We start from the raw sequence: 26,298 nt of genomic DNA on the forward strand, positions 1-26,298 counted from the left end.
GACTTATAACTCTACAAAAAAGGCTGTGGGGGGGAGCATCGTCAGAACACATAATTTCAGGACATTTCAATTACGTTGAACTAAATGGTTATCTTAAAGTTTTATAGAATGTATTTGGGGAAATGGTGAATGTGGGATGGGGGTTAGTTGGAGACCAATCACCTTCGACTATTAAAAAGGGTATATGTTCTTTCAATTTCCAATCGAATGAGCTTTTTCCGAACTTTCTGCGACAACAAATGGCTATCACGAAATTGAAATCAGGTACATTCCGGGAAGACACGAGGTGGGGGGTATCCACCCTCCGATCACTCTGAATCTTAAAAAGAGCCCTAGAACTTCTGATTACCAATCCAATGTGCCCCCTCCAAAGGTTATACGATCACCCTTTCTACATATACCTTATATACCCCCAAAGCATAACTTACAACACTTGCCCTGAGGGCTGGGGGGGGGGGGTTGTCATTCTCATAGACATAATTTATGGACCTGTCAGTGACGTTGAACCAAATGGCTATCTTCAAATTTTCATTTTATGTGTTTTGGGAAATGGTGGGCGTGGGAGGGGGGTTATTTGTCCTCCAATCACTTTCAACTATTAAAAGCGGCACTGGTTCTTTCAATTACCAGTCAAATGAGCTGTTTTCGAAGTTTTTCGACAACAAATGGTCATCTTAAAATTTCTATTAGATGCATTTAGGGAAAATACGTGGTACGGGGAGGGATATCCACCCTCCGACCACTTTGAATCTTAAAAAGGGCACTAGAACTTATGATTACCAATCCAATGAACCCCCTCCAAAGTTTATACGATCGTCCATTCTATATATATACCTTATATAACCCCAGGGCGTAACTTATAACCCTTGCTCTAAGGGCTCTGGGAAGGTTTTCATCCTTAAAGATATAATTTCTGAACCTTTGAATTACGTTGAACAAAATGGCTATCTAAAAATTTGGATTGGATAGGTTTGGGGAAACGGTGGGCGAGGAATGGGGGTTAGTTGCCCTCTAATCACTTTCGACTATTAAAAAGGGCACTATCCCTTTCAATTTCAAATTTATTGAGCTCTTTTCGAAGTTTGTAAGACAACAAATGGCCATCTCAAAATTTCTATCAGATGCATTTCAGGAAAATATGAGTCTTGGAGTATCCACCCTCCGATCACTCTGAATTTTATAAAGGGCACTAGAACTTTTGATTAGAGCCCTTGCCCTGACGGCTGTAGGGTAACATGAAAAGGGTAGATAACTCCAATCCCTTAACAAGACCAGAACATAATTGACGCTTTACTTAAACAAAATACGTTTGAAATGTTTTCACCTTTCTTGCTTTCATAAATGAAAAATTATCAAAATCTTAACGAAGAAATGTCAGTATGCGTCAATTTACCTTACATTCCACGGTCATTTGTTTTTTTTATCGTTTTTTTTTTTTAGTAAAGCGCAAATTATGTTCTGATCTTGAGAAGGCAAATGGGTTATCAGCCCTATTCCAGTTAATTTTTGCTCGTTTCGAGTTTGACTCGGCTATCTATTGTAATTTCTGTTCGTTTTAGAGTTTCATTTATTTACTAATAGTGATTTATGGTAGTTTTACGCTTGGACGACTCTCTGACTTTGTGTTTGTTCATTCTTGGCTTAATGGAGCTCTTTACTTTTCTTTGAAAAACTTGTCTTGTGGAAAAAGTTTTTTGAATTAAGTCACCAATAAACCTAATAGATCCTTCATACATATTTATTGGATAGTTCGACTATTCTGAGCAAAATGACTATGTAAAAATTTTGTTCCTATACAATTGGAAAGTAAGGACACACCCAGGTGAAAAAAGGTCACAGGGGGCTGGTTATTCTTCAATCACTTTTCAGCCTTTAAAAAGGGCAATGGAACTTCTAACTTCAGATCGAACAAGCCTCCTTCCAATTTTTACGATCGGTCGTTCCACACGAAATGACCAAGAACATGTGAGACACTTCACCCTTTATTAAGTCAACACTAGCAATTAAATCTGATTCAACGGCTTTAAAAAAATATTCTTTGAAGTTTAAGCAATATTTAAATATTTGTTGTGTTTTAATGTTACATAAAAAAACGTTTAAAATATTGCAGCTGAGGGGGGGGGGTAGCCCCAATTTTATTCGTGGTAATTTGTTTTCGTTTTAAGTAAAGTTTAATTATTCCTTCTAATGTTTCTTTGTTTTAGGTTCAATCTCTTTGTAATTTAACTATGTTCAGATTTCAATGAATAGCCTACTTCATTAGCCTTATCTGGAAGTAATAGCGCCAAAATTCTTTAAGCTAGGTTTCCGTTTATTTTATTTTCTTATAATGCATTTTAACAATCAATTATTTTATAGTTCTTAGTTAGTCTTTATTTTGTATATCTCAATTAGGAGGGGTATTAGTTATATAGCCGAAATATTCGCATACATTGATCTGAATGACACTATCTTAAAAATGATAAAGAAAAGAAAACCTATTCTTTTATGATGGAAAGGCAATATGGTGCTGCCAACCATCTTGTTCTTAAACTGCATAGTACAATTCTTTATTTTTTCTTTTGAATTTCAAGCCATATATTATGGCATTGCTCTCCAAATTAGACCTATTTCCGATGTTTGGAATAAAAAAAAGATACAAGCGTAACCAATAGCTTGTTTAGGGACCCAAAATCGAAAACCTGTTTTCCACCAAACGTATGAAACATAAAGTACACCAACTAGAGAGATCACATTTAAAAGAGACAGGAATTGGCAGAGAAAAAGGGAGAAATGCATGCAAAATATTGATTAAAATAAATATTACCTTCGTTATTTTGCATAGATAAAGTATCAAAAGAAGCTAGACTGCCACATACTCCTCTGGTGGAAGCTGTCTGTGAATTAGCCGACGACGCCGAATATGAAGTAGCATCACTTGCATGAGTGACAACTGTAGATCCAGAGCCTTCGCTCGCTGCAACTGTATCTAGAGATCCAATCGATCCAGCATACGAAGCAGTTCTTAAGCTACCCCTTGAAAACAAATCAGAATCTTTATACAGATACATTCTACGGGAATGCAAAGCTTAACATTATAGAAAAGTCCAGACTTTCCACAGCCGTCCCAATTTCTTAAAAAAAACAATGCATGTAATGAACGCATGCTCAATGCAAATCCTCTTTTTTCCCGAAATTACGTCTCGCTATTAGTACTGGGGTCATAGAATGGTAAAACAAGAAAGGGCAACAGACATAATTAAATAGAGAAAGTGCAATAGTAAAATGGAGACAATCGCAATAGCTTCAAGGACTTTCAGGAAAAAGAAAGCTGTTGTCAATTAATTTCTTTTACACTCTCTTTTCTTTCAAGGGGTTGATATTGAAGACAAATACAAAGATAAGGGAAAACACGTCTGAAAGCTTAAACGGACGCTTTTATTGGCTGCATTTACTTTCTTGATTTTAATTTAAAATTATTACTATATGAAAACACAAAAAACTCATAAAGAAAAGCAACAACTTCTCTCTTTCTCCGCGAGAATACAAAACTGTAAAAGTAATTGATATGATAATTCTAGACAAGTTTTGTGGTAACACATAGATTTATTCATTGTACTAAGTGTTAGGAGATGGGCGACCCCGAATCGAAAGCAAAAACAAAAATAGAGGAGTTTATAATCAGCGTATTCATTAAAGGAATCCATTTCTATGACCATTAAAAACATTTCACAATTACGAAGTACGAACAATGTATCAAAAATAATTAGCGTAGAAAATTGCACATCATTTTCCTAATAGGGGAGAAACATCCTCAAAAAAGACAAACTCGTCCTCAAAATGAACCTTTCGAGTTTAGCTTTTATCTGAACTACAGAACGGAGGTTTCAGTTATCTATCCACAGAAAAAATTGTATTATTCCCGAAACTGACAGTGACGAATACGGATTTATTTACAGTCTTTTTTTTTCTTTTAAGTTCAATATCAGATTCTATCAAAATGGAAGTAGTAGAATATTCATTGAGACTAAATAAAAATGGAATTTTTTGTTAATAGCCCCGCCCCCCTTTAAGGAATATGACAGATCGCACCACAACAGACTCCCATTTTTGAGAATTTTGTGTAGCAAAACTACGATTGTTGCCCAAGAGGGTCAAATGAAATCAAGCATGATTTTAAGACATCCAATCAGTTTGAAATGATCAAAAATTCATGTTTAAAACACCTCTGCAACATAAAAAAAATACTGCCAACCTGTGGTTAAGGCTGGCGTTAAAAATAAAATTGGAGTCATTTTCTACATAATGCCTACGTCCCTGTCTCAGCCAAAAAGAGTACGGGAAAGGGCTGGTTGCCCTTCAACTTCTCTCACCACTTGAAAAAACGTTAGAACTTAAATATACTGTCAAATGAGCCCCCTTCTATGTTTCTACAAACGCAAATTCTATACGAAGAGGCAGGGGTAAAAAAAAATAGTGCATGAGAGAGTCATGACTCTTTATTAAGACACGCCAGTGTGTTGACTCCCATAAGAAGTTTCTTTTATTTCAGTAATTGCAACCTAAAATCACCCTTCCGATCTCTCTTATGCGTTTTTTAGTAAAAATATTAACAAAAATCGGGGCAAACTACAACCGATCAAAAATTATGACTGGATTTTCAAATTTTTGCTAAAATTAAATTTGATCCAACATTTTATTTCTTAAACAGAAAGGTCTTCAAAATACTCGAACAAATAAGACATAATAAGACAATATAAATTTGAAAATCTACGTAAACTAATTCAGATTTTTTTTTTCCAAAAAATAAGTCTTACTAAAAAAAAGGAGAGGACGATGTTGAAAGACATAAAGCAGATATAAAGTTGCAAAACAAGTTAAACTTGAAAGGAACAGCATTGACTATGAATAAATCAAAAACAAAACCTAAAACGAAAATACATCAAAGTGAATCATCAAGTTAAGCCTAAATAAACAGAACTTACCAAAATAATGTTGAGCCTACCGACCCCTAAAGCCGCCATAAGGCTTAAGAATCATATGCGCTTTGCTGAAAAAATTCTAAACAGATTTTCCTATTTTTTACAGTAACATTGGAAAATAAAATAATTACGAACTTCTGGTAATTCTTTTCCTATATTAGTACAATCTAAACGAAAAATTGAGCCTCATTAATTAAAAATACAATAATTTTATCAAATTTCCTTCCTTTAAAATAGTTTGAAAAATCATTTGGTAAATCAATTACCATTTCGCTAGTTAAAAAAATAACATTATAAAACTATTCAGATTGCTTCAAAAATTATTAATTCACATTTCAAAGGTTTCTTTCAGGCATCAATATTCTATGCTTTTGAACTGAATAAAAAAAAACGTTTTTTTTTAAACAAAGGGCATTATTGTGCTTACCCTAAGAAATAGTTCTTTTTCCTGTAAACTTGCTTTGCATAGTTGTGTCATTATGTTGTTGATGCAATGACAAACAAAATCACATTTCCAATTTATTATGTGACTTTATTTCTGCTGGTTTTAAGTTTTAATATCACTCTAAGCTTTTATTTGAAAACGTCATAAAAAATCAAGTTTAAAAAAGAAGATGACACATACTGAAGAGGGACTCATTACTCCTGACAAGAAATACAATCTAATGTATAAACTGTTTATAACTTTTCCTTGAAGTTCTTGTCTTCTATTACTTGTCATATCGAGAATAAGCCAAGAGTCAGAAGAATAAAAGCAAGAAAAACCGCTACTGTCCTGTAACTAGATTAAATAAAAAAAAAAAATTTAATGAAAGTAAGGAGCGACATTAAAACTTATAACGAACAGAAATTACTCCGTATATGGAAGGGGCTTTTCCTCCTCAACGCCCCGCTCTTTACGCTAAAGTTTTTTACTGTTTTAAGAAGTAAAGTTAAGAGAAAAAGTCAAACTTACTTCGAAATTTACATATTTTTTTAGTAACAAACTTACTCCGTATATGAAAGGGGCTTTTCCTCCTCAATGCCCCGCTCTTTACGCTAAAGTTTTTTGCTGTTTTAAAAAATAGAGTTAAGAGAAAGAGTCAAACTTTAGCGTAAAGAGCGGGGCGTTGATGAGGAAGCAGCCCCTTACATATACGAAGTCTTTCATATACAATCTTAACAATCGTTAAGATTGTATGAATTTTAGGGGGTGTTTTCCCCTATTTTCTAAAAAAGAGTCAAATTTTCTCAGGCTCGTAACTTTTGATAGGTAAGACTAATCTTAATGAAAGTTATATATTTAACATCAGCATTAAAATGCGATTTTTTTGATGTAACTATTGGTATCAAAATTCCATTTTTTAGAGTTTCGGTTACTATTGAGCCGGGTCGCTCCTTACTACAGTTCGTTACCACGAACTGTTTGATTATTAACCATCAACTGATGGCCAACGGCAAAATAATCCTAATAGTCTAAAATAGAACTCACTTTTTAATTTAAATTTATGACCATAAATTATTATAATTTTCTTTAAAAGAATATGGGAACGTAGAACATTATATTTTGACACTTTGTGCGGAGAATGAACTGCTGAGAAATCCAATATTCAAGTGACAACTAAAGATATATCATGAGCCCGTCTCTCAAAAAGAGAGACTCCGAAGTCTCTACTTCGGCTATTTTTCTCTGTAGACCTTTTGATACTTGACAGCACGTGACAAAGGAATATCTCTTAAAGATATCTTAAGCTATTTGTATACTGCTTGTCCTCAAGATATTCGAGAGCCAATAACAATTTATCCATTATTCCTCCTATCTCTTTTTGTGCTGAAGATCTTTCGAATTATAGTTGAGGGAAATCTGATAAAGTAGTTGACATCGGCTAAAATGAATTTCAAGCTTTCTTGAGAATCAGCTTTGACACGTTCCTGTGATAAATAAAACAGGTTAATAGCTACGTAAAAACTTGTTACTATAATTCTGCCGTCTATTGTATTCAAAATCATGGCCTATTGAATTACGGATTAGAGTTACAGTGCATACCGTAGCCAGTTAGAACGGTATGTCCAAACCATACGCCATGTGCCAATTGATAAAGTTTCATGTATCATCAATATGTTCTTCATTCCAACATCGTTATTTACAACAATACTAATTTTGTTGCGAGGGCAACACTTTTCCCCTATTCTGCCGATCTTAGTTTACTACCAGAAAATGGTATTGCCTGGGGCCAAAATAGGTGGTTTGCTAATACTTGAACCAGGTCCTACAGCAGAAGGAGGACTTTATAGTCTATGTCGGAGAGGAGTATCTAAATTACGCTGCTAAGCTTTGGTTCATCAAGCCATGTTTCTGCTTTCGACTGAGAAGCTTCATTATAATCAGGTTTCAAATCAAAGTCGGATTAAAATCGAGACGGTTACCTGGTCCCATCGCTAAAGAAATTAGGGCTTTCTCTTAGCTCCTTTGCAAATAGTTTTCTTACTTTACATTCGCCGGGAACCAGACGATGATCCATCCTGCTCGGCACCAATGGACGATGGGATGACTGACGTAGTCCAACACGATCTGTCAGTAGCAGCCTCTTCTGCAATCTTCAGCCAGTCGTTATACTAACGACATCCGTGTCGGCAGAAGCCTTCCCACGGATTCAGGTCATTCTTGAATGTCTGCCAGAGATTCTTTCTTTGGTCGTCTGGTCTCCGTTTCCAGGTTGGAAGGGTGTCGCATGTGAGGACATCACGGAATGTAGTTCCAGCTGGCCATCGTAGTGTGTGTCCCAGAATTTCAGCCGTCGTTGTTTTATGGTTACCGAGAGGGGGGCCTTCTGGGCACAACGCCTTCGAACCTCAGAGTTTGAGATATGAGACCATCAGCTGACCCATAGTATGTGCCTCATGCAGCGATGGTCGAATACTTCTAATGAACGTGTTTCTTCGGCCTTTAAAAACCAAGTTTCACAGGCGTACAGCAGGATTGATCAAACAGTTGCCTTGTAGACGTTCATCTTCGTTTTGGTGCTAATTTCATGTCTATTATAAAGCGACTTCTTCATACTTGTGAAGAAGTCCCATGCCTTTCCTATTTGAGCTCCAACGTCAGCTTCAGCACTTCCGTTTGGTGTTAGGATAGAACTAAGGTAGCTAGATTCTTCAACAGTCTGAGAATCTTCAACAGATTCTTCAAAAGTCAAAATCTGGGTGGGTTTAGGGCGTCTGCTTTCATGACTTTTGTTTTAGACTTGCGGATCATTAGGCCAGCTTCCTTTGATGTACAGGGGACATCGTTCACCATCTGTTGGAGCTCAGACGACGAGCTATTTATGAGACCCACGAAGTCTGCGAAGTCACGGTCTGTCAGGGCGATAGGGTTGTCTTCTCTCTTACCGACGACAAACCCTTTGTGGGTGCAAAGCGAATTCATCATTATCCCTTCTATTATGTAATTAAATAAAAAAAAACTAGTTTTTTTAACTGAAAGTAAGGAGCGACATTAAAACTTAAAACGAACAGAAATTACTCCGTATATGAAATGGGTTGTCCCCTCCGCGTCCCATGCTCTTTACGCTAAAGTTTGACTCGTTGCAACAATTCTACTTTTTAAAACAATTAAAAACTTTAGCGTAAAGAGCGTGGGACGCGGAGGGGACAACCCATTTCATATACGGAGTAATTTCTGTTCGTTTTAAGTTTTAATGTCGCTCCTTACTTTCAGTTAAAAAAACTAGTTTTTTTATTTAATTTCTGAACGTTTTTGAATTAATGCATGTTTGATTTTGGCTCTCCACACATAAATTATTGAAATGAAATTAGTATATTAATTTTTTTTTTTGGCTAAATGGCTTTCTCTTAGTTTTGATCAGACGATTTTGAGAAATAAGGGGTGGGGAAGGAGGCCTAGCTGCCCTCCAATTTTTTGGTTACTTAAAAAGGCTACTAGAACTTTTAATATTCAACGAACGTTTTTATTAGTAAAAAATATACGTAACTTAAGAATTAACTTACGTAACCAACTTTTATATTCTTATATTTTTATTATGTGTACGAGGGGGTTTGTACCTCGTTAATACCTCGCTCTTTACACTAAATCGTAAGTTTTGTCCCAACTCTTTAAGAATGACCCCTGAATCAAAAAGGCCGTAGAATAAATAGTTGAAATCACTAAAAATATTTTAGCATAAAGAGCGAGGTATTTATCTCCTCCTAAATACCTCGCTCTTTATGCTAAAGTATTTTTAGAACCCCTCATATGCGTAATAATCTCTGTTCGTTTTAAATTTCAATGCTATTCCTTACTTTCATTTGAAAAAACGTTTTCATGTTTATTTTTTCATTGTTTTTTTATAGTAATGCTAGAAAATCCTGCGCCCTTTTCATTGAATTTTTCTTCCCCCATGACATATTCCTCAAAGGAAAGATCCTCCCACAAAGCCCTCTCCCATCAACCCCACCCCAAACCAAAAAATCCCCATGAAAACGTCTGTACACTTCCCGATAACCATTACTATATGTAAACATTGGTCAAAGTTTGTAACTTACAGCCCCTCCCTCAGGGATTGTGGGGGAGTAAGTCATTCCCAAAGACATAGTTATTATGGTTTTCGACTATGCTGAACAAATTGGCTATCTTAAAATTTTAATCTGTTGACTTTTGGATAAAAATGAGCATGGGAGGGGGCCTATTTGCCCTCCAAGTTTTTTGGTCACTTAAAAAGGACACTAGAACTTTTCATTTCCGTTAGAATGAGCCCTCTCGCGACATTCTAGGACCACTTGGTCGATAAGATGACCCCTGGGAAAAAAACAAAAAAAAAAAACAAATAAACACGCACCCGTGATTTGTCTTCTGGCAAGAAATACAAAATTCCACATTTTTTAGATAGGAGCTTGAAATTTTTGCAATAGAGTTCTCTGATATACCGAATGCGATAGTGTGATTTTCGTTAAGATTCTATGACTTTTAGGGGATGTTTCCCCCTTTTTTCCAAAATAGGACAAATTTTCTCAGGCTCGTAACTTTTGATGACAAAGACTAAATTAATTGAAACTTATATATTTAGAATCAGCGTAAAAATTCGATTCTTTTGATGTATCTTTTAGCATCAAAATTCCGTTTTTTAGAATTTCGTTTACTATTGAGCCGGGTCGCCCCTTACTACAGTTCCTTACCACGAACTGTTTGAAAAGAAAATAATTCGGTATTTCGGGGCTTCTGACATTATTACTCCTTTGCGGAAGTTAGGCTCAAAATTGAAAAAGGATTATATTTTTTCTCTGGGCCCCTTCCACCTCTTAGTTCGTTTATTTCCCGTTAGTTTTCACCTGTTTTCGCTTGATAGTTGTGTTATCTCTTAGCAGTTCTTTCGTTAGTTGAGTTATGGTTGTGGTATATATGTTTTATCGCTCGTATAGTTGTGTTATTTTCAAATTATACTCCATAATAGAGAGGCTCCGAACACCCAGCATTGTATGTTAAGCTCTTAATTTGACGTTTTTTTCTAACGTGACCACATTCGTCCTGCGCCCTTTTCATTGAATTTTTTCCCCCATGGCATATTTCTCCAAGAAAAGATCCTCCCATATAGCCCCCTCCCTCAACCCTACCCCCAAAACCAAAAAAAAATTCCCCTGAAAACGTCTGTACACTTCCCAATAACCATTATTATATGTAAACACTGGTTGAAGTTTGTAACTTGCAACCCCTCCCCCAGGGACTGTGGGGGAGTAAGTCATCCCCAAAAACATAGTTATGATGATTTTCGACTATGCTAAACAAAATGGCTATCTCAAAATTTTGATCCGTTGACTTTGGGAAAAAAATGAGCGTGGGAGGGGGCCTAGATGCCCTCCAATTTTTTTGGTCACTTAAAAAGGGCACTAGAACTTTTCATTTCCGTTAGAATGAGCCCTCTTGCGACATTCTAGGACCACTTGGTCGATACGATGACCCCTGGGGAAAAAAAAAAAAAAAAAAAAAAAAAAAAAAAAACAAACAAATAAACACGCACCCGTGATTTGTCTTCTGGCAAAAAATGCAAAATTCCACATTTTTGTAGATAGGAGCCTGAAACTTCTACAGTAGGGCTCTCTGATACGCTGAATCTGATGGTGTCATTTTCGTTAAGATCCTACGACGTTTAGGGGGTGTTTCCCCCTATTTTCCTAAATAAGGCAAATTTTCTCAGGCTCGTAACTTTTGATGGCTAAGACTAAACTTGATGAAACTTATATATTTAAAATCAGCATTAAAATGCGATTCTTTTGATGTAGCTATTGATATCAAAATTCAATTTTTTAGAGTTTTGGTTCCTATTGAGCCGGATCGCTCCTTACTACAGTTCGTTACCACGAACTGTTTGATTGACAGAGCTGGTGAACGGGGGCACCCCTGTTCGACCCCTGACTCAACGTCAAATTCCGTTTTTTGCCGTCATGACAAATGGACTATTTTGAGTATTTCGGTCATTTCTGCTGGGACATTGTCTTTCACCATGATCTTCCAAAGCTAGGTCCTGATAAGGGAGTCAAAAGCGCAAACAAAATCGATTAAGGCAATGATAGATGACAATTGAAATCTCTCGCTCTGCTGTAGGATGAGGCAAAGAATAAGAATATGTTCTTGATAGCCTCTGCCAGGTCTGAAACCTGCTTGTTCTGATCTTGTCAACTTGTCTCAGGCGTTCTTGAAACGGCTGAGGACGATTATTCAAAAGACCATCATGGTGTGGTCTATTAGTGATATACCTCGGTAATTCGAGTTTCCAATCTTTTGGAAATTTTATTTTCGTCCATACCTCAACTAGAAAGTTTTTCAGTTGACATAATAGAGTGGGGGATTACTTATACATCTCTGCTGAGATGCCATCCTCTCCGGGTTCTTTGTTATGTTTCAAATTTTTAAGTGCCCTCAGAATATCAGCAAATGATGGTGGCTGTAGATCTATCCGGCAGGGATCCTTCGGTACATTCTAGAAATCAGGTCGATCAAACGGAGCTTTTATGGGATTATAGAGCACGGAAAATGTTCTTTTCATCTTTCAAGGCGGTCTTTTTCTGTCTGAGTAAGGCTGCCAGTTTTGTTTTTCAGGGAGTCCGTGGAGATGGGCTACTTAAGCGGTGATACTAGAGAGTTGGCCCACGGCAAAAAAAAAATCAATTTCTGATTCAAGACAGGTAGGTTGTTGTTTTTCAACACTGATCAATAGTCCTTAATGAGCTGATCAAAGTTTATTTTGACATCAGTTTTTTCATACAAACATCCGTTCATATGATAAAGCATTTCAGAATTTTCATGGGGTTGACAACTTCAATGTTGTGGTATACATTAGAAAAAATCCTAGCTCAACTTTGCGACAAGGGAGGGACTTGTATGCAACATTTGGCTGTTGTGCCTTGGTCAGTTTCCCGACGAAGAATTGGCATCTTTTGTTAGTTGCCTATCATTTGCATTCAATGCATTCGAGGGTACGGAAAGTTCAGTTTGATGTCCGCTAGAGAGAGACGTGAACTACGAACAGGCTGTTAAAAGCCTGGTTACCTTTTTGCTATGTGGTTCAAACTTTTGAGATTTATTTTACCTTTTATTTGACCAAAAAGGTAGAGAAAACAGAGTGTATCTTCCTTTTATTTTTAGCAGCGTGTATGTACAGTAGTGTGATTATGAAAAAAGTCGGATTAAAAGTCTACGATACTTTAGAGACTTGAAAATAACATTTGGGGTAATCCTTGTCGATGAGGGACTTGCAACTTTTCCTAGTTAGTGTACCTATTATTGGTTTCTGATCTACTTTTAGGCAAAGATAAATAATTTATCTACGTTTCATTTGTTCCTGAAACCTTTTAGGCCGGTGAAAAAAATCACTAGATTTTAGTAATTGTGTTGTTAATTTAGTGATTTTCTTCAATAGTCTAGTGATTTATGAGGCGATTTAGTGATTTTTTACTTTAGGCAATATATAAAATTACTAGAAATAGTGATAAATTACAAGAAGTGGCAAGCCTGTTTGAGGGTAAGAAAATGTGTCTCCATGTGGTGAGGCAGAAATTATAAAAAAAAAATGCACCACGATAACGAAGTTTCACAATTATTCTAGCAAAGAGTGACTGCAACAAAATAATCCTGAATATCTAGAGATGGATACATAGCAGTAATCACGCTCTATAGGATAATTTGGAAGTTTTTATCCGTAAGGATACCAACGATTAAAAAGGCTAAGGTTCAACTGGATACAAAGTCAATCGACGTTCAGGGTACGTACCAATGATAAATTCAACTGCTACAAAGTCCATATAATGTTTTTAAATCCCTTCCTCAGATTCTTCAGCGATTTTTACGTTAAGTAATCTATGGTGAAGAAACAAAACCAAAGCGAAGGGTTAGATGCCAGTGCCAATTTGTTAACATTTTATTTATTTCCGATACATGCTTGGGTACAATACATAGCATATATATTATAAAAGGTTCAACTGACGGAACTCAATACATTATTTTTAAATCCCTTCTTCGGGTTCCTGACCAGCACCACTTTAGTTGACAAAGTCGACAAATAATTTATGCAACACTTCGTGTTACCAAGGCAACGTAAATCTAGTTAATTGTGGACTTGGCTCTCTTAATGAATGAATTTAGAAGTTTTCTTACAGGTGCAGGAACAAAAAATAAGGGAATCATCTGAACATTTTAGGTATTTGTTGAAGAAAGGAAAATTATAAAATTTGTAGGGGTGTCAGAAGCCACCAACGAGTTCATACCAATTCCCTTGCAAACTGCAAGACCTAAAACAACTAAGTATTCCCTTCAGTAACATTGGTGTTTATCAACAAAGTAGAGTAAAGAAGGGAAAAATGAATTCCATTCTCCTAATAAAAATAGCTGGTAAGTAACTGCAGGAGACATACAAAATGGCGCGTTTTCAACGCTATCCTGGGAGAGTAGACTTATCCTAAGGTAAATTTAAAGATAAAATTTACAGAAAAAAATTGTAGATAAAGATTAAAGATCATTAAAAAAAAACTAACCAAGCCTACATTTGTGTAAGAAAGTAAAAACTAAAATAATTGGTAGAATTACATGTTTTGGAATCACGAGACCTCAAGAACGGCAGTTAATAGCTAGTCCTATGTGCCATCTATTTCGACTAAATATTTTTTTCTACGCATGAATTTGGATATCACATGGATATACATTTTTTTTTCTACGCATGTATTTGGATATCGCGGGATTTTCTACGCATGGATATCAGGTGTTTTTAAAGTATTTTTAATTTTGTGCACTTATTTCCTGAGTTCCAGTGTCAAATAAATTAACTACAACTAAAAGCATTCATTAACTACTTCTAAAGCCAGTCTAGCACTACGAAGATCAGATATTAAGCTTCGAAATTCCACAAATATCAATAAAACTAAACTTTCTCTTTAGTGTGAAATGGAATCTGTTTCAGCAGCATCGCATGTCAGGTTAACGAGCAATATATTAAAGAGGATCTGTTCGTTTGTTGCCTTACATTCTAGTGGTTCCTTGTACTAGTTATCGGCCAAATGCCCTCCAGATGCCCTCCTATTAGATGGCTCAAGTGTTAAGAAGCGGTTAAAACTGTTTTGTGACTTGGCCGGATGTCTTTTCTTCGCTATCTTCTGTGTAGTTCCAAACAGCAACTAGGTGTTATAGGTCCAAATTAACTTTTCGTCATTTATAATTAAAAAAAAAAGTTTTTACGGAATCAGAGGCAACGCTATAGCGTTGCCTATAGTAAAGGCCATATGGCTCCAACATTTTTTTTTCCAGAGGCACTTCATATGGAAGGGGTCGTCGTATAAACCACAAAGGGGGCTCGTTCAATTGGAAACCGAGAGTTCTATGGCTCTTTTTAACAGTGAAAAATGATCTGAGGGCAATAGCCCCCCTCTACGCTCTTGTTTAAGATGAAACTATATTGTATATACTTATCCGTTATATCTATTTATTATATGTTTTAAAATTTATGTAATAAAAAGCCACTAAGATTCATGTCCAGACCCGGAGCAAAACAGTTCCCTCAGACCCTCTCTCTGTCCAGAAACCTCAAATCAAAAAAAAAGCTTAAAACAACAAAATCAGAAAACTTCTTATACAGTCTAGGACATTAAACAGGAATTGGAGGGGGAGGGGTCCAAGATAATTCTGTCCACTCGTCGAGCTCAACAGACTTAATTCCCTTTTTCACTGAGTCGGCCCGTGGCTTGAATTTAGCTCGATTTTGCACCGAGTCAGTCAGTGGCTTGAATTTAGCTCAATTCTGCACCGATTCAGAGATTAGTCCTATTTTAATAAGTGGGCTCAAAGCTAAGACCTGACTCATCCTTCACTGATTCCGGTCTCGGCACGTTCTTGCAAGGAGTAAATTCACAGATTGGAATTAGCTCTGTTTTGCGCCAAGTCAGAACCCGGCTAATTTGTATTCCAAATCTGGTCTTAAAACATTTTTGGAACAAATATGAACCTAAATTATTGAAACTATCTCATTGAAACTATCTGCCACTTATTGAACTGCCACTTGAAACTATCTCATTTTTGCATCTAGAAAGGAATTAGCTTGTTTTAGCAGCAAGAACTTGGATTGCCTTTCCACTAAATCTGATTTAGAAACTCTTCTTTTTCACTGAGTCAGGACTTAGCTTGCTTTTGCACCAAATCAGTCTGTAGCGATGTTGTGAAATACTGCAGTTTGGACTTAGCTCGTTTTTGCAACAACTCAGTCTACAGCTTTAGAGTCTACAACAACATCGAGTCCAAAGCTTTGACTTACTTCGTGTTTGCGTTGCACTAGCCCCTGCAGGCCAAATTTTTGTCCTCCAGTTAATTCAAAATAGTTTGCATGGCCCATCTTCAACAAAGTGCAACACGTCTACCATTCAGTTCAAAGGTTAAAAGCCGAAACAGGATAGGAGTTGAAGGATTAGGGACGAAATTTGTCCCTCCGATCATACGCATTGAAATTTCACGCATTATTTACCTTTTAACAAACAATATATCTTCCTCCTTTTTTTGTTAAAATAGAAATCGCATATGAAGAAAATTCGTAGAATTATAGACCCTTCTCCTGAAGCTACGTGGGTTAAGTTCCCCTGGACTACATTTCTAGACTTTTTTATTATTCTGAGTTACTGAAAAAGAGGTACTGCAGTACTGAAGAGCTCAGGAATGACACAGGATGGGGGCTATTTGCGCTCTAACGATTGTCAACTCTTATAAAGTGCACTAACACTTTGAATTTTCGATCTAATGAGTTGCAGGTCTCCCTGTTTCGACAACTATCCCTTCTTAGCCCTTCTGAATCGTGTCGTAAGGCTTACTTTAAGTGAAAATACTTGGAACAATTGCTCTCCGTGGATGTTCACTGGTGTTTTATGTAAAATTGCGCTAAAGATAAGTCCACTCACTTTTCTCAATGTTTTCACACATGTTAATGAGGTTCATTCTTGTGGTACAAGGTCGATATATAACATTTTTGTTAATAATTTGATTACGTCTCTGTCAATGTTTTCGCTGGTTTTTAGAGAGGCTAAGATATCGAATTCATTACATGTAGATACTAAAAGCAGTTATGATGTAAGTGAGTTTAAAAGCCGGTTGAAGAATTGTTATTTTTCTAAATGTAATTTTAATGATTAAATTGACAAGATACAAAATTGATAGAATAAAATGGTATTAAACCATCAATGTTAGTCGTATTGTTGTATTTTTGTTTTGATTGATGGGTGTTAAGGAAGGAGTTGAATATTGAATATTAAATTAGTGGTAGCAGGGTACATTGTTGTAGTTATGCTTTGTTTTCCATTTACAAACCCTTCTTAGATTAATATAAATTAATTTCTTTTGAATTTTGTGGATTTGTTTGATTATCCTCTCCCATATTATACCAAGGCGTTTGGAGGGCATGTGGTTGTGTTAAGTTTTTTGTTAATAATTGATTTAAAATAACTAAATATCTTTTCTACAGTAAGTTGTAGTGGAAGAATCAGGTAAGAAAGAGAGTGGAGATAGTAGTTGGATCTTCGGCAATTTAAAATGGGAAGATAGGGATTAAAGTTAATAGTACTAACCAAGGCCCGTATCCAGGGGGTGGGGTGGGTTTACATCGTTTGACACTTGGCTTTTGACTAAATCAACCCTACTCCGTTGACACTAATAATGCCATAATCTTGCTTTTGCAAGTGACTAAACAAAATGATAAATATAGCGACCCATATCATTTTGGAAACTTAAAATTTTTAGCTCCTTCATTCCATATTAAAATAGCCTTTGTTTGTATAAAGTACATAATAAGCGTACCCTCCACATCTGTTGGGGAAAAAGGGTCCAGAAAAGGCAGAATGCTGAGAAACACTGTCTGAATTATCTATTCTTTCTGTGGCACGGTTTTGTAGATTCCCTCCAGTTCTGCTACGACGACCAGTCCGCACAGTACGAAGAGCCATGGGAGCCACTGAGCTTCTAATAACACCACGGAAAGTTCCCACAACAGCATCATACGGAGGTGGAGCTCTTTCTCTGACTGCATCTTCATAGCTTGGTAAAGTGACCTAGAAAATTTATCCATTAAAGAGAAAATAGAAGGCAAGTTCATTTTTATTTTTTTGTAAAAGAGGGGGAAAATCAGATTTTTAAAAGTTAGATAAATACATCATGCTCCAAAAGAATCAAATCTCATATAGTACTTGAAAAAAAAATAGACACAGATATCCCCAAAAAGTTTGATAGAATTGAATAACAAAATATGAAAAAATATCGAAGCCATACATCTTTTTATTGTACAGAATTTTGCAATAAGAGCTAGAAAATTTAGTGAAGAGTGAACAGCTAAACCAAACCTGAGGGAGAACAACAAGAACATAGTTATTATTTTTGGACTACTTTGAACAAATCCGTTTTCAATATAATAGCCTTGAATTACGCTAGGTAATTCAACTACTACTCTAACTACTACTCTTAAGAAATATTTAGCCACTAGATCACAAATAGCAACAGACATTACAATTTTGAGGCATTGACAGGTTGGTGACCTGTCCGACATTCTATTCCTTCAAACTATATTTATTGACCATCCTCCAATCTCCACAGGTATTGCCTAACAAAATTGCACTGGTTAATCTTTGCTTTAATGGTAAAAAAAATTAATTGTAGCACCCATATAACGTCATACAAAATTGATTGCCATGATGCTGAGCACACTTATGTGAGGAAGACAGTTTGAAATTTTAAAGGGTAATGTCAAAGCTTTTCACATCTACATATGGCTTTTTAATCTTATCAATGTGAAAGAAAGCTCATTCTTCGGAAATTAAATATTTTCTGTCACAAGGGGGAAACTAGAAGCCGTCAGTGGGACATATTGGAAGCCAAACAGAAACCCTCTGACGCCACTTGCGACCCTATTCTTTTCCCTCTATGTCTTTCTCAGATGTGATTCTATTCCTGGACTTACGTTATAGTCCAGGAATTATCTACACCACTGACCACGCGAAAAAGAAGAAAAACTTTGGGGATGTCGCCAGAATATTCTCGGATTCAGCTTCTACAAAAGACGGCATTGGCAAACTGTAGAGAAGGTCATTCTTATCTTGTTAAAGGCTGTAGAAAATGAAACAAATCTTGACCAGGTCCACTACAAGTAATTCGTCGAAAAAGTTTGGAGTTATTGGAAGTATACAGAGGTAAAAACGGTCCCACCAAAAAGCAGTATTTGCAGTATCATTCGCTTCCAGCATACTTCTAAGTGCAAACGTGGACAAATTTTGAGTGACGACTGGATCCTTTGAAGTTTGACTTGATTATATGGCAGAGACAATTATGAACTGTGTATTTTGATACTACACCGGTACCACCTTCACTTCCCTCAGTGTTTTACTGTAATTGCACGGGCAAGTATTCAACGTTACGATGTTCTTGCAAAAAGCATAGCTTAAATCGTATCTAAGCTTGAGTTAATTGTAAAGGGACAAGCTGTTCAAACTATAAAATAGTTGGTGCCAGAAACATTGAGGACAATAGTAACGAACAAGAAGACCCAATTCTTAAATAGCTTTACTACTACCCAATGTACCTCTGTTACTGTGATATTTATCTGCCTTATGTAATTGGACGCTGTTGCATTATATCTGATTATATTGATCTCTTTTTTTGGAAACTAGTGTTTCGTCTCAGCCATGGGAAGCTCTTTGATACAATTTTTCTTCTTGCCAAATATGCCTTTCACTTCCCCTCGTTCTCCTTATTCTTACCCATTTAAAAGAAATTAAAGGTTCCATCCATACTGGACCTTATCCGGACCCAGTCTTAGCTGTTACCACAAGCTTGAGACTTCGAATGTTTTGCCATGGGCCAAATTCAATATACGCCTACGGTCCTGCTTCTCCCTCAACTTCACTCTTCCACAGAGCTTTGAGTCCCAAACAATTCTCTTGACTTTAAATATTTAGTGTCATATTCATCAGCAAAACAAGCGTAGAGATGACACATCTGATTACATTTGCTGGTATTTACTCAGTCTACATTTTTTTTTTACCTCAACCTCAAAATTTCAACCAAAAAACTCGAATTTGTGAAAGAGCTAGAGCGAAATACTTCTCAGATCTGTAATCAACACACTTTTTTAGTCGATTAGTGAAAGAACCATCTGTATTGCCATTTTGTTTTAGGTCTTTTTTTCACAGGTTTCCTAGAAAATATACACTTGAAGGAAAGTAAAACAATTTTTACAGAAATTTTATATCCATAAATAGCAACTATGGTATTCAAGGACTACAAGAGACAAGTAGATGTGCATGCCACAAAGATAATCAGATTAGGTCAACCTCCGACAAATCAATTTACATTAGAAAGTTAAAAAGCCATATCGTGTAGTCTACAAGGTGAAAAAAAAGAATGATCTCAGTATAATAAAAATAGCAACTAAATCTAATTGTATATCTTCTGTTCTTTATATGTTAATTTTTTTTATCCTTAGATTTTGAGAGGTATATTATACTCCTCCCCCTCCCCCAACATTTTTGCGAATTAATGTCATTGATATTACAATAAACTTATTAAATAAGAATAGAAATATGATTAAATTTTGTTACATTCTCTGCTATGCGGGGATAAAAACTTTTTCGCCATGTAGACTACAACATATGGATCCTTAACTTTCTAATCTAAATTGATTTTTAAAACTGTGTACTGTTCCCTCGGTTCCAAGAATTTAATAAATCTAGGTACCGCACCTATAGATAACAAATTCTGAAAGAAAACGTTCTTCTTTTTCTTCTCACTCATTAATGCTCAATTAACTTGATTGATTTAGAAACCCACATCTGTGATAGAACAGAATATGTGCAATATTTTAAAACCTTCCCAGAATATTGTTGACTTTTAAAAAGCAGAAGAGTATAGTTCTTTCATAATTAAATCTGTCATTTCTAACCTTTCTTTACAGCGCACTCGATTTGAGCTAGCACTTTTTCTAGTCTTTTCAACACTTAAATCAAGTTAGAAAGCACTGAACAGATTGATTGCTAGAACAGTAATAACCTAAAAATGAGGTTACAAAGCAAATCCTACTTTAAGTACTGAATAAGACACAAACGGTAAAAAGTATGTTGCTTCATCAAGGAGTAATCTAATTAACATTTGAGGATCATTACAGGATGTTATCTTTTCCCACTCATTATTTAGTATTCTAGGGAACAATGTAAATTGAAGAAAGGGGGCGTTGCTCTCATCAAAGCCAAAATAGAACTGCGAACATCTTGCGTCGATAATGAGGGAACTTTCTGACAAGGTTCTTACAGCTTAACGACTTTGAAGCGTTGCTATTCCCAGGATCATCTCTAATGTTTCTATGGAGCTTAAGTACGAGATCCCTTTTGACACTAGTGATTATATTACTATTCAAGGAATGTTGAACCAGTTCCAGGGACTCATTGAATTAATTCTAAAGCAACTTTGCGTTTTAACTGGAGAACAAGGAAAAAGACAGTAGCTTGGAAACAAAATTTATTGTTGTTGTTTCGAGTTTTCTAGAAGAGTTTTCTTTCTATTAATTTCAGCATCCTACTTGTCTCTTTAAAACTTCAACCTTTTTTGCTTTTCCTCCAGCTCTTTCAACTATAATTCTTTTACCTCTACTCTCTTCCCTCCCTTTTCCGATGACTTTGCATTTTTATTTTCCAGGTGTTACTTCTATCTTCTTCTCGAAGCTGTGAATAAAGTCAGCATTCTTCAATTGATGGCAACATTCACAGGCCACGAACATGTTTCATAACATCTTAATTATTCTTTGGGACACATGTAATTCTTCTACAAGATTTTCGACTAGTAAATGTGTATCAAGTGCCTTTAGTTGAGGACGCTTAGCAACTAAATAAAGTGGTCTCGAAATTCTTTTTTCCTCCTTATCCTAGGGCATGTCCCACCCCAGATTTGTTTGCCCTCGCCCCACCAGATTTTGAAACATATCTTTTTTGTTGGGTATTTTCGTTGAAAAATGCCTTGTATTTCCATTAACACAGAAAAAAATATGAAAAAACGGCAATTTTGCCCACCCACTATATTTGGAAATGCATTTTGCTTCCCCCCCCTAAATTTTAATGAATTGGCGCCATTGCATTCCCAGATTCTTCGATTAACAAACAAAGCTGTCATTTGACCTCTCCAGTCCTTCTACCACTTCCAGCACCTATAAACATGTGAAGATGTCCAAGAATGACACCAATCCATTTCGATTGCCAAGCCAGATCCGAGCAATGCCATTTTAGGATATAGGGCAGTGAAGCTCTTTGCTAAATGGGATTTTAGAGGGCTTTTATCTCTAAGTTTTCCAGCATAATGATCAAGAGGTTTTTACTCTCTCAAAAGTAACTTCTTCCTTTTCAGAACGCTCAACTTATTTGAGTAAGTTCTTGGAAGCATAACCAATATTCGCTTTTTCCAGTAAAAGCAGACTGGGAGTTAGAATGAAAAAAAAAATGTTCAAACTAAATTTGGTTTTCCATAAAGCACCAATGACAAAACATTCTTTAAAAGGTTTACAGGTGGGGAGGGACAACAGCCAAACTCCTGTTTCTAGTAACATCTGTTCATTTAAAGTTTGACATGTGTTCATTTCAATATCTACTCGTTTTGTATTTGTCTATTCATTTACATCAGCATTTTTATGCTCGATGTGGTTATTTATTTTTAATTATATTCGTTTGGGGTTTCATTTATTCTTTGACAGTAATTTCTGATCGCTTTAAGTTGGAATTCTTATACGACTTTATTTCTGCTCACCTTAAGTTTTAACATGGCTCTTTACATTTCCTTAGAAAACTTTTTTCCGGGAAGTTTTTACATTTTGACAGTCTATATATACATAGTATATTTTCAATTAGTTCGGTATCCTCCCCAAAATTTTAGGGAATTTTTAACTTAATACTCTCAGTTGTTCCTAAGACACAGCATATATGGCATATTGGCAGCCTGGATGAACGTAGTGTCTTTTGATTTAGTGCAACATATCCCTTAATATTCTCTTAAAATTTCAACTTTAGCTATTTGTGAGATATTGGAGATACACTCTTGAGATAACATGGAAGCAAATAGTATTTTTTTTTTTTTTATTTACTTCAACATCCTCCTCTACGTTCACTGGAGGTTTTAACTAAATACCCATAGCCGTTCCTGAGATATTGCACATTTGACAACCTGAATACACATTGGACAATCTGGTTGCGCATAATATCTTTTGATGTAGTTCGACATCCGAATCTACATTTCCTGATAGTTTATATTTAATAGTCATAACCGTTCCTGTGATATTGCATATACGTCCTTTTGACAACCTAGATGCATATCATATCTTTTGATTTAGTCAATATCCCCTAAAAATTCAAAGTAAGTTTCAACATAATTTCCTAACTGATTCCTGAGATATTCAAGATATATTGTTTAAATAGCCTGGATACATACAGTGTCTTTTAATTTAGTTCAACATTCACTGAAAGCTTTGACAAAATACCCTGAGTCGTTCCTGACACATTGTAAATGCGCTCTTTTAACAAGCTCATTGCATGCACAGTCATTTGCCCCTGCTCCTGGTAGTTCCTGTTCTTTTTAAGTCTGAATGGATTATTCATTACAGTTTATATTTGTTTTGGGTCTCATTTTTTCTATGATAGCAATTTATGTTCGTTTTAAGTTCAAAATGCTGCAAGACTTGAATACTGCTCATATTCAGCAGTATTTAGCTTTTTACTTTTCTTTGAAAACTTCTTTTTCAGGGAAAGATTTTTTTAATTAATCTCAACTCGTTTTTCATCGACATTGTTTTTTTACTATTACTGTTTTTTTTTGTTTTTTTTTGGTTTTTCTGCTTGAGAATTAAGATTTTGTCTTGCCACTTGTTTTACATAAAATTTTGCAACAAATTTCGATAGTAGTTTTACTACACGATTTTGGATCGATGGGAAACAGGAGTATTATTCAAACAAATTTAAAATTTGTACAGTTTTTGGCCTTCGATAGGGCTGAAGCAATCATGACACCCAATCATATCGACCAATTTATTATAAAATTTTCATTGTACGGTATCATATTTTTTATAACGGTTTGTTTTAAGTAAAATAATATATTTTGAGCTTGTTTCTTAAAAAAGAATAATGTTTTTGTTCCGTTGCAAAAAAAAGAAGTAAAGAATCAAGGTAACCAAATTTGTTTCCTAATTTAATTTCCCTTGGTTCTGAAATTTATTTTAGGCATTTTCATGGCCCAAAATTAAAATGCAGAATGAGTTACCTTTGCCTCCCCAATCAGAATTTGAAATCCAATTGACCTTCCCCGTTCAATAGTCCCTCAAATTGAACTGAGGTCAAAATTGAACTGGTTGGACATTTAACCAGTTAGGAAAAAAAGTTTTTAGGCCTATTTTAAGACATTTTCCCCTTTACTTCCAATTATCAGTTTGATTCTCTTGCCCTCTCTTGCCCCCCCCCCCAAAAAAAAAAACCGCAAGTTACTCCACACCCCCCACCCCGACAAAATCCATAAGTTCTGAGCTAATCGAACCTCGAGGATCAAAATGCCCCCCTCCTTTCCGTTATAAAATTTATGCGTAAAATGCGCAGCTTGCATAATTTATACCCCTTGTCCAATTGAATGTGGGTGTCGGGTTACCTCCGGAGACATATTCATTGAACGTTTCTACTATTCTGAATAAAATAACTACCTCTAAATATGGATTGGATGTCTTCGGATTGTTGATGGTGAGTAGAAAAAACGGCTCGAGAGCAAGTCTGTTTACAATCTTAACACTTTAAACGACAAAAGGACACTGTTATTTTGAATTTCCAATTTTGGTAGCCCGTTCCATTCACAAAACAGTGCAGATATGGTATTTTGATGACCTGGACGCAACAAGTGTCTTTTCATTTACCTCTATCCTTTCCCTAAAGTCATAATTTAATTTCTTTTGCCCTCCCCCCTCGACATTCCCTGAATATATCAACTTAATACCTTAAGCTATCCCTGAGATATTGCAGATAAACAATTTTGACAATTTTTCAGTACCTATTGTCTTTTAATTAATTTCGCTATTTTACCTTGCATGAATTATAGGTCCAATGGGATCTTGTAGGGTAATAACTTTATTATTTTCTAAAAGCAAGAGAAAAATTGTTTAGCCCTTTTTCCATACCCTAACGCAAAGGTGAATATCCCCCTCCTCACTTCTGCCCTTCCTTTCTCCAGTTATAACTGAAAGTTTCAACCCCTTCAGTTGACTGGATATACGAAATGTCTTCCATTTATCTCTACCCTTTCACGAGTTAAATCTTAAAATCTTCTTTAACCCCCCCCCCCCCTGTTGCCTCTAATAAACCCTAAAAGGTACAATTCTCTTATCTTTTAAGCTGTTAATTTCCGTCCCTGGATGTTTTAGATATGATATTATGATAACATAGATGTACATGGGGTTTTTCGATTTAATTCAACATCCCCCTCAACATTTCCCATAAGCTACAAAGCAATACCAATAGCCGTTTTTGAGATAGTTCACAAACGACATTGTGAGGACCTGGCAGCACATAGTGCCTTTGATTTAGCTCGGTACTTAACCATTAATAAATTATAAGCCTTCAAAAGAGCTTGGTTTAGGATATTTCTTTAGACTGGAGACAAAACTGTTTACCCCTCCTTGCAGCAGGACCAGGCGTTTTTCCACCTCACCTGGAATCTAAAATTCCGATTATACTTGGGAATTTTTTTAACCGTAGGCTCCCCAGACACAAGTTTAGCCCTTTTCCCTTCTCCCCAATGCTGAGTTTGAATTTCCCTTGCATCACTCTACTCCTTCTTTTACCTTTAAGTGCCTGAAAATTCCAATTCCCATCTGGGACTGTAGGTATTTAGAGAGAGCATAGAATAGGGGCTGGTGACCCTCCAATCACTTTAGACTCTTTAAAAGGCCACTAGAACTTCTAATAACTTCTTTGGGAAAAACACGTTTCTTAAAGTATTTTTTTTAATTTGTTGATAACGATTCCACCCCTTTCTTTGACTGGCCTTCTGGAGCCAAATGCTACGTCCACTACTCTATTGCTCCATTACTCTATTGCTCCCATTACTCCATTACTCCAGTACTCCATTGAAGGAGAGTGGCTTGACAATCTATAAAAAGTTTATTTTAAGTTGTGTTGTTTCATGTTACAAAAGAACTTCAAAATATTCTGCTGAATCTACCAAGATTAAAGAAAACAAAAAAAAAACACTAAACGCTAGGGGCAATGTCGTCGCTTTAAATAATTAAATTTTTCTCTCAATTTCTGATTATAATTGTGCTCTTGGACGTAGAGAACCACAGTTTCATCCTCTTAACCACACAGAGGTCCTCGTCTCTCTGACCCCTTTCTGAAAACCTTGGACACCTGCGACCACCTTGGAAATTGCGTTTTGAAGCAAAGACAAAAAAAAAGAAAAAATTAAAACTTCAGCATAAAAGTAGGGGTAGACCTCTCACAGGACCTCTGTTCCTCTCATATATGTGATGGTTTCTGTTTCTTTTGTTTTAACCATACTCTTCCAGTCCATTTTAGAAAACAATTTTTTAGTTTAATTAATGTTATTTTTATTATCAGATTCAGGGTAATTCTAAATTCAATAGGGCTGCCACTCTCTCAGTACCCGACTTCTTCTTTACTCTAAATGATTACCTTTGTAAAAAAAAAATGTTTCGGCACTAAGCACACTTGGATGGAAACACTTTAGTCAATCAAATATGATTTTCCTAAATATGAGGGAGGTTGTCAGCCCAATCACCTCTCCCCCTCCTTTACGCTTCAGCTGAATAAATGAACTAATTGAACA

At 35.8% G+C, this 26,298-nt stretch overlaps 1 protein-coding gene across 1 annotated transcript in view; it reads right to left on the reverse strand.

The window, feature by feature from the left end:
* Positions 1-26,298, reverse strand: part of LOC136029675 (uncharacterized) — a 37,224-nt gene that overhangs the window by 7,082 nt on the left and 3,844 nt on the right. Inside the window, exons 2-3 of the mRNA XM_065708179.1 lie at positions 17,254-17,504; positions 2,807-3,015 (exon numbers count right to left, since the gene is read on the reverse strand). Of these exons, the coding sequence (XP_065564251.1) occupies positions 2,807-3,015; positions 17,254-17,504 (460 nt within the window). The remainder of the gene's footprint in view (positions 1-2,806; positions 3,016-17,253; positions 17,505-26,298) is intronic.

The sequence above is a fragment of the Artemia franciscana genome, chromosome 7 (genome assembly GCF_032884065.1).
Source record: "Artemia franciscana chromosome 7, ASM3288406v1, whole genome shotgun sequence".
NCBI lineage: Eukaryota > Metazoa > Arthropoda > Branchiopoda > Anostraca > Artemiidae > Artemia > Artemia franciscana.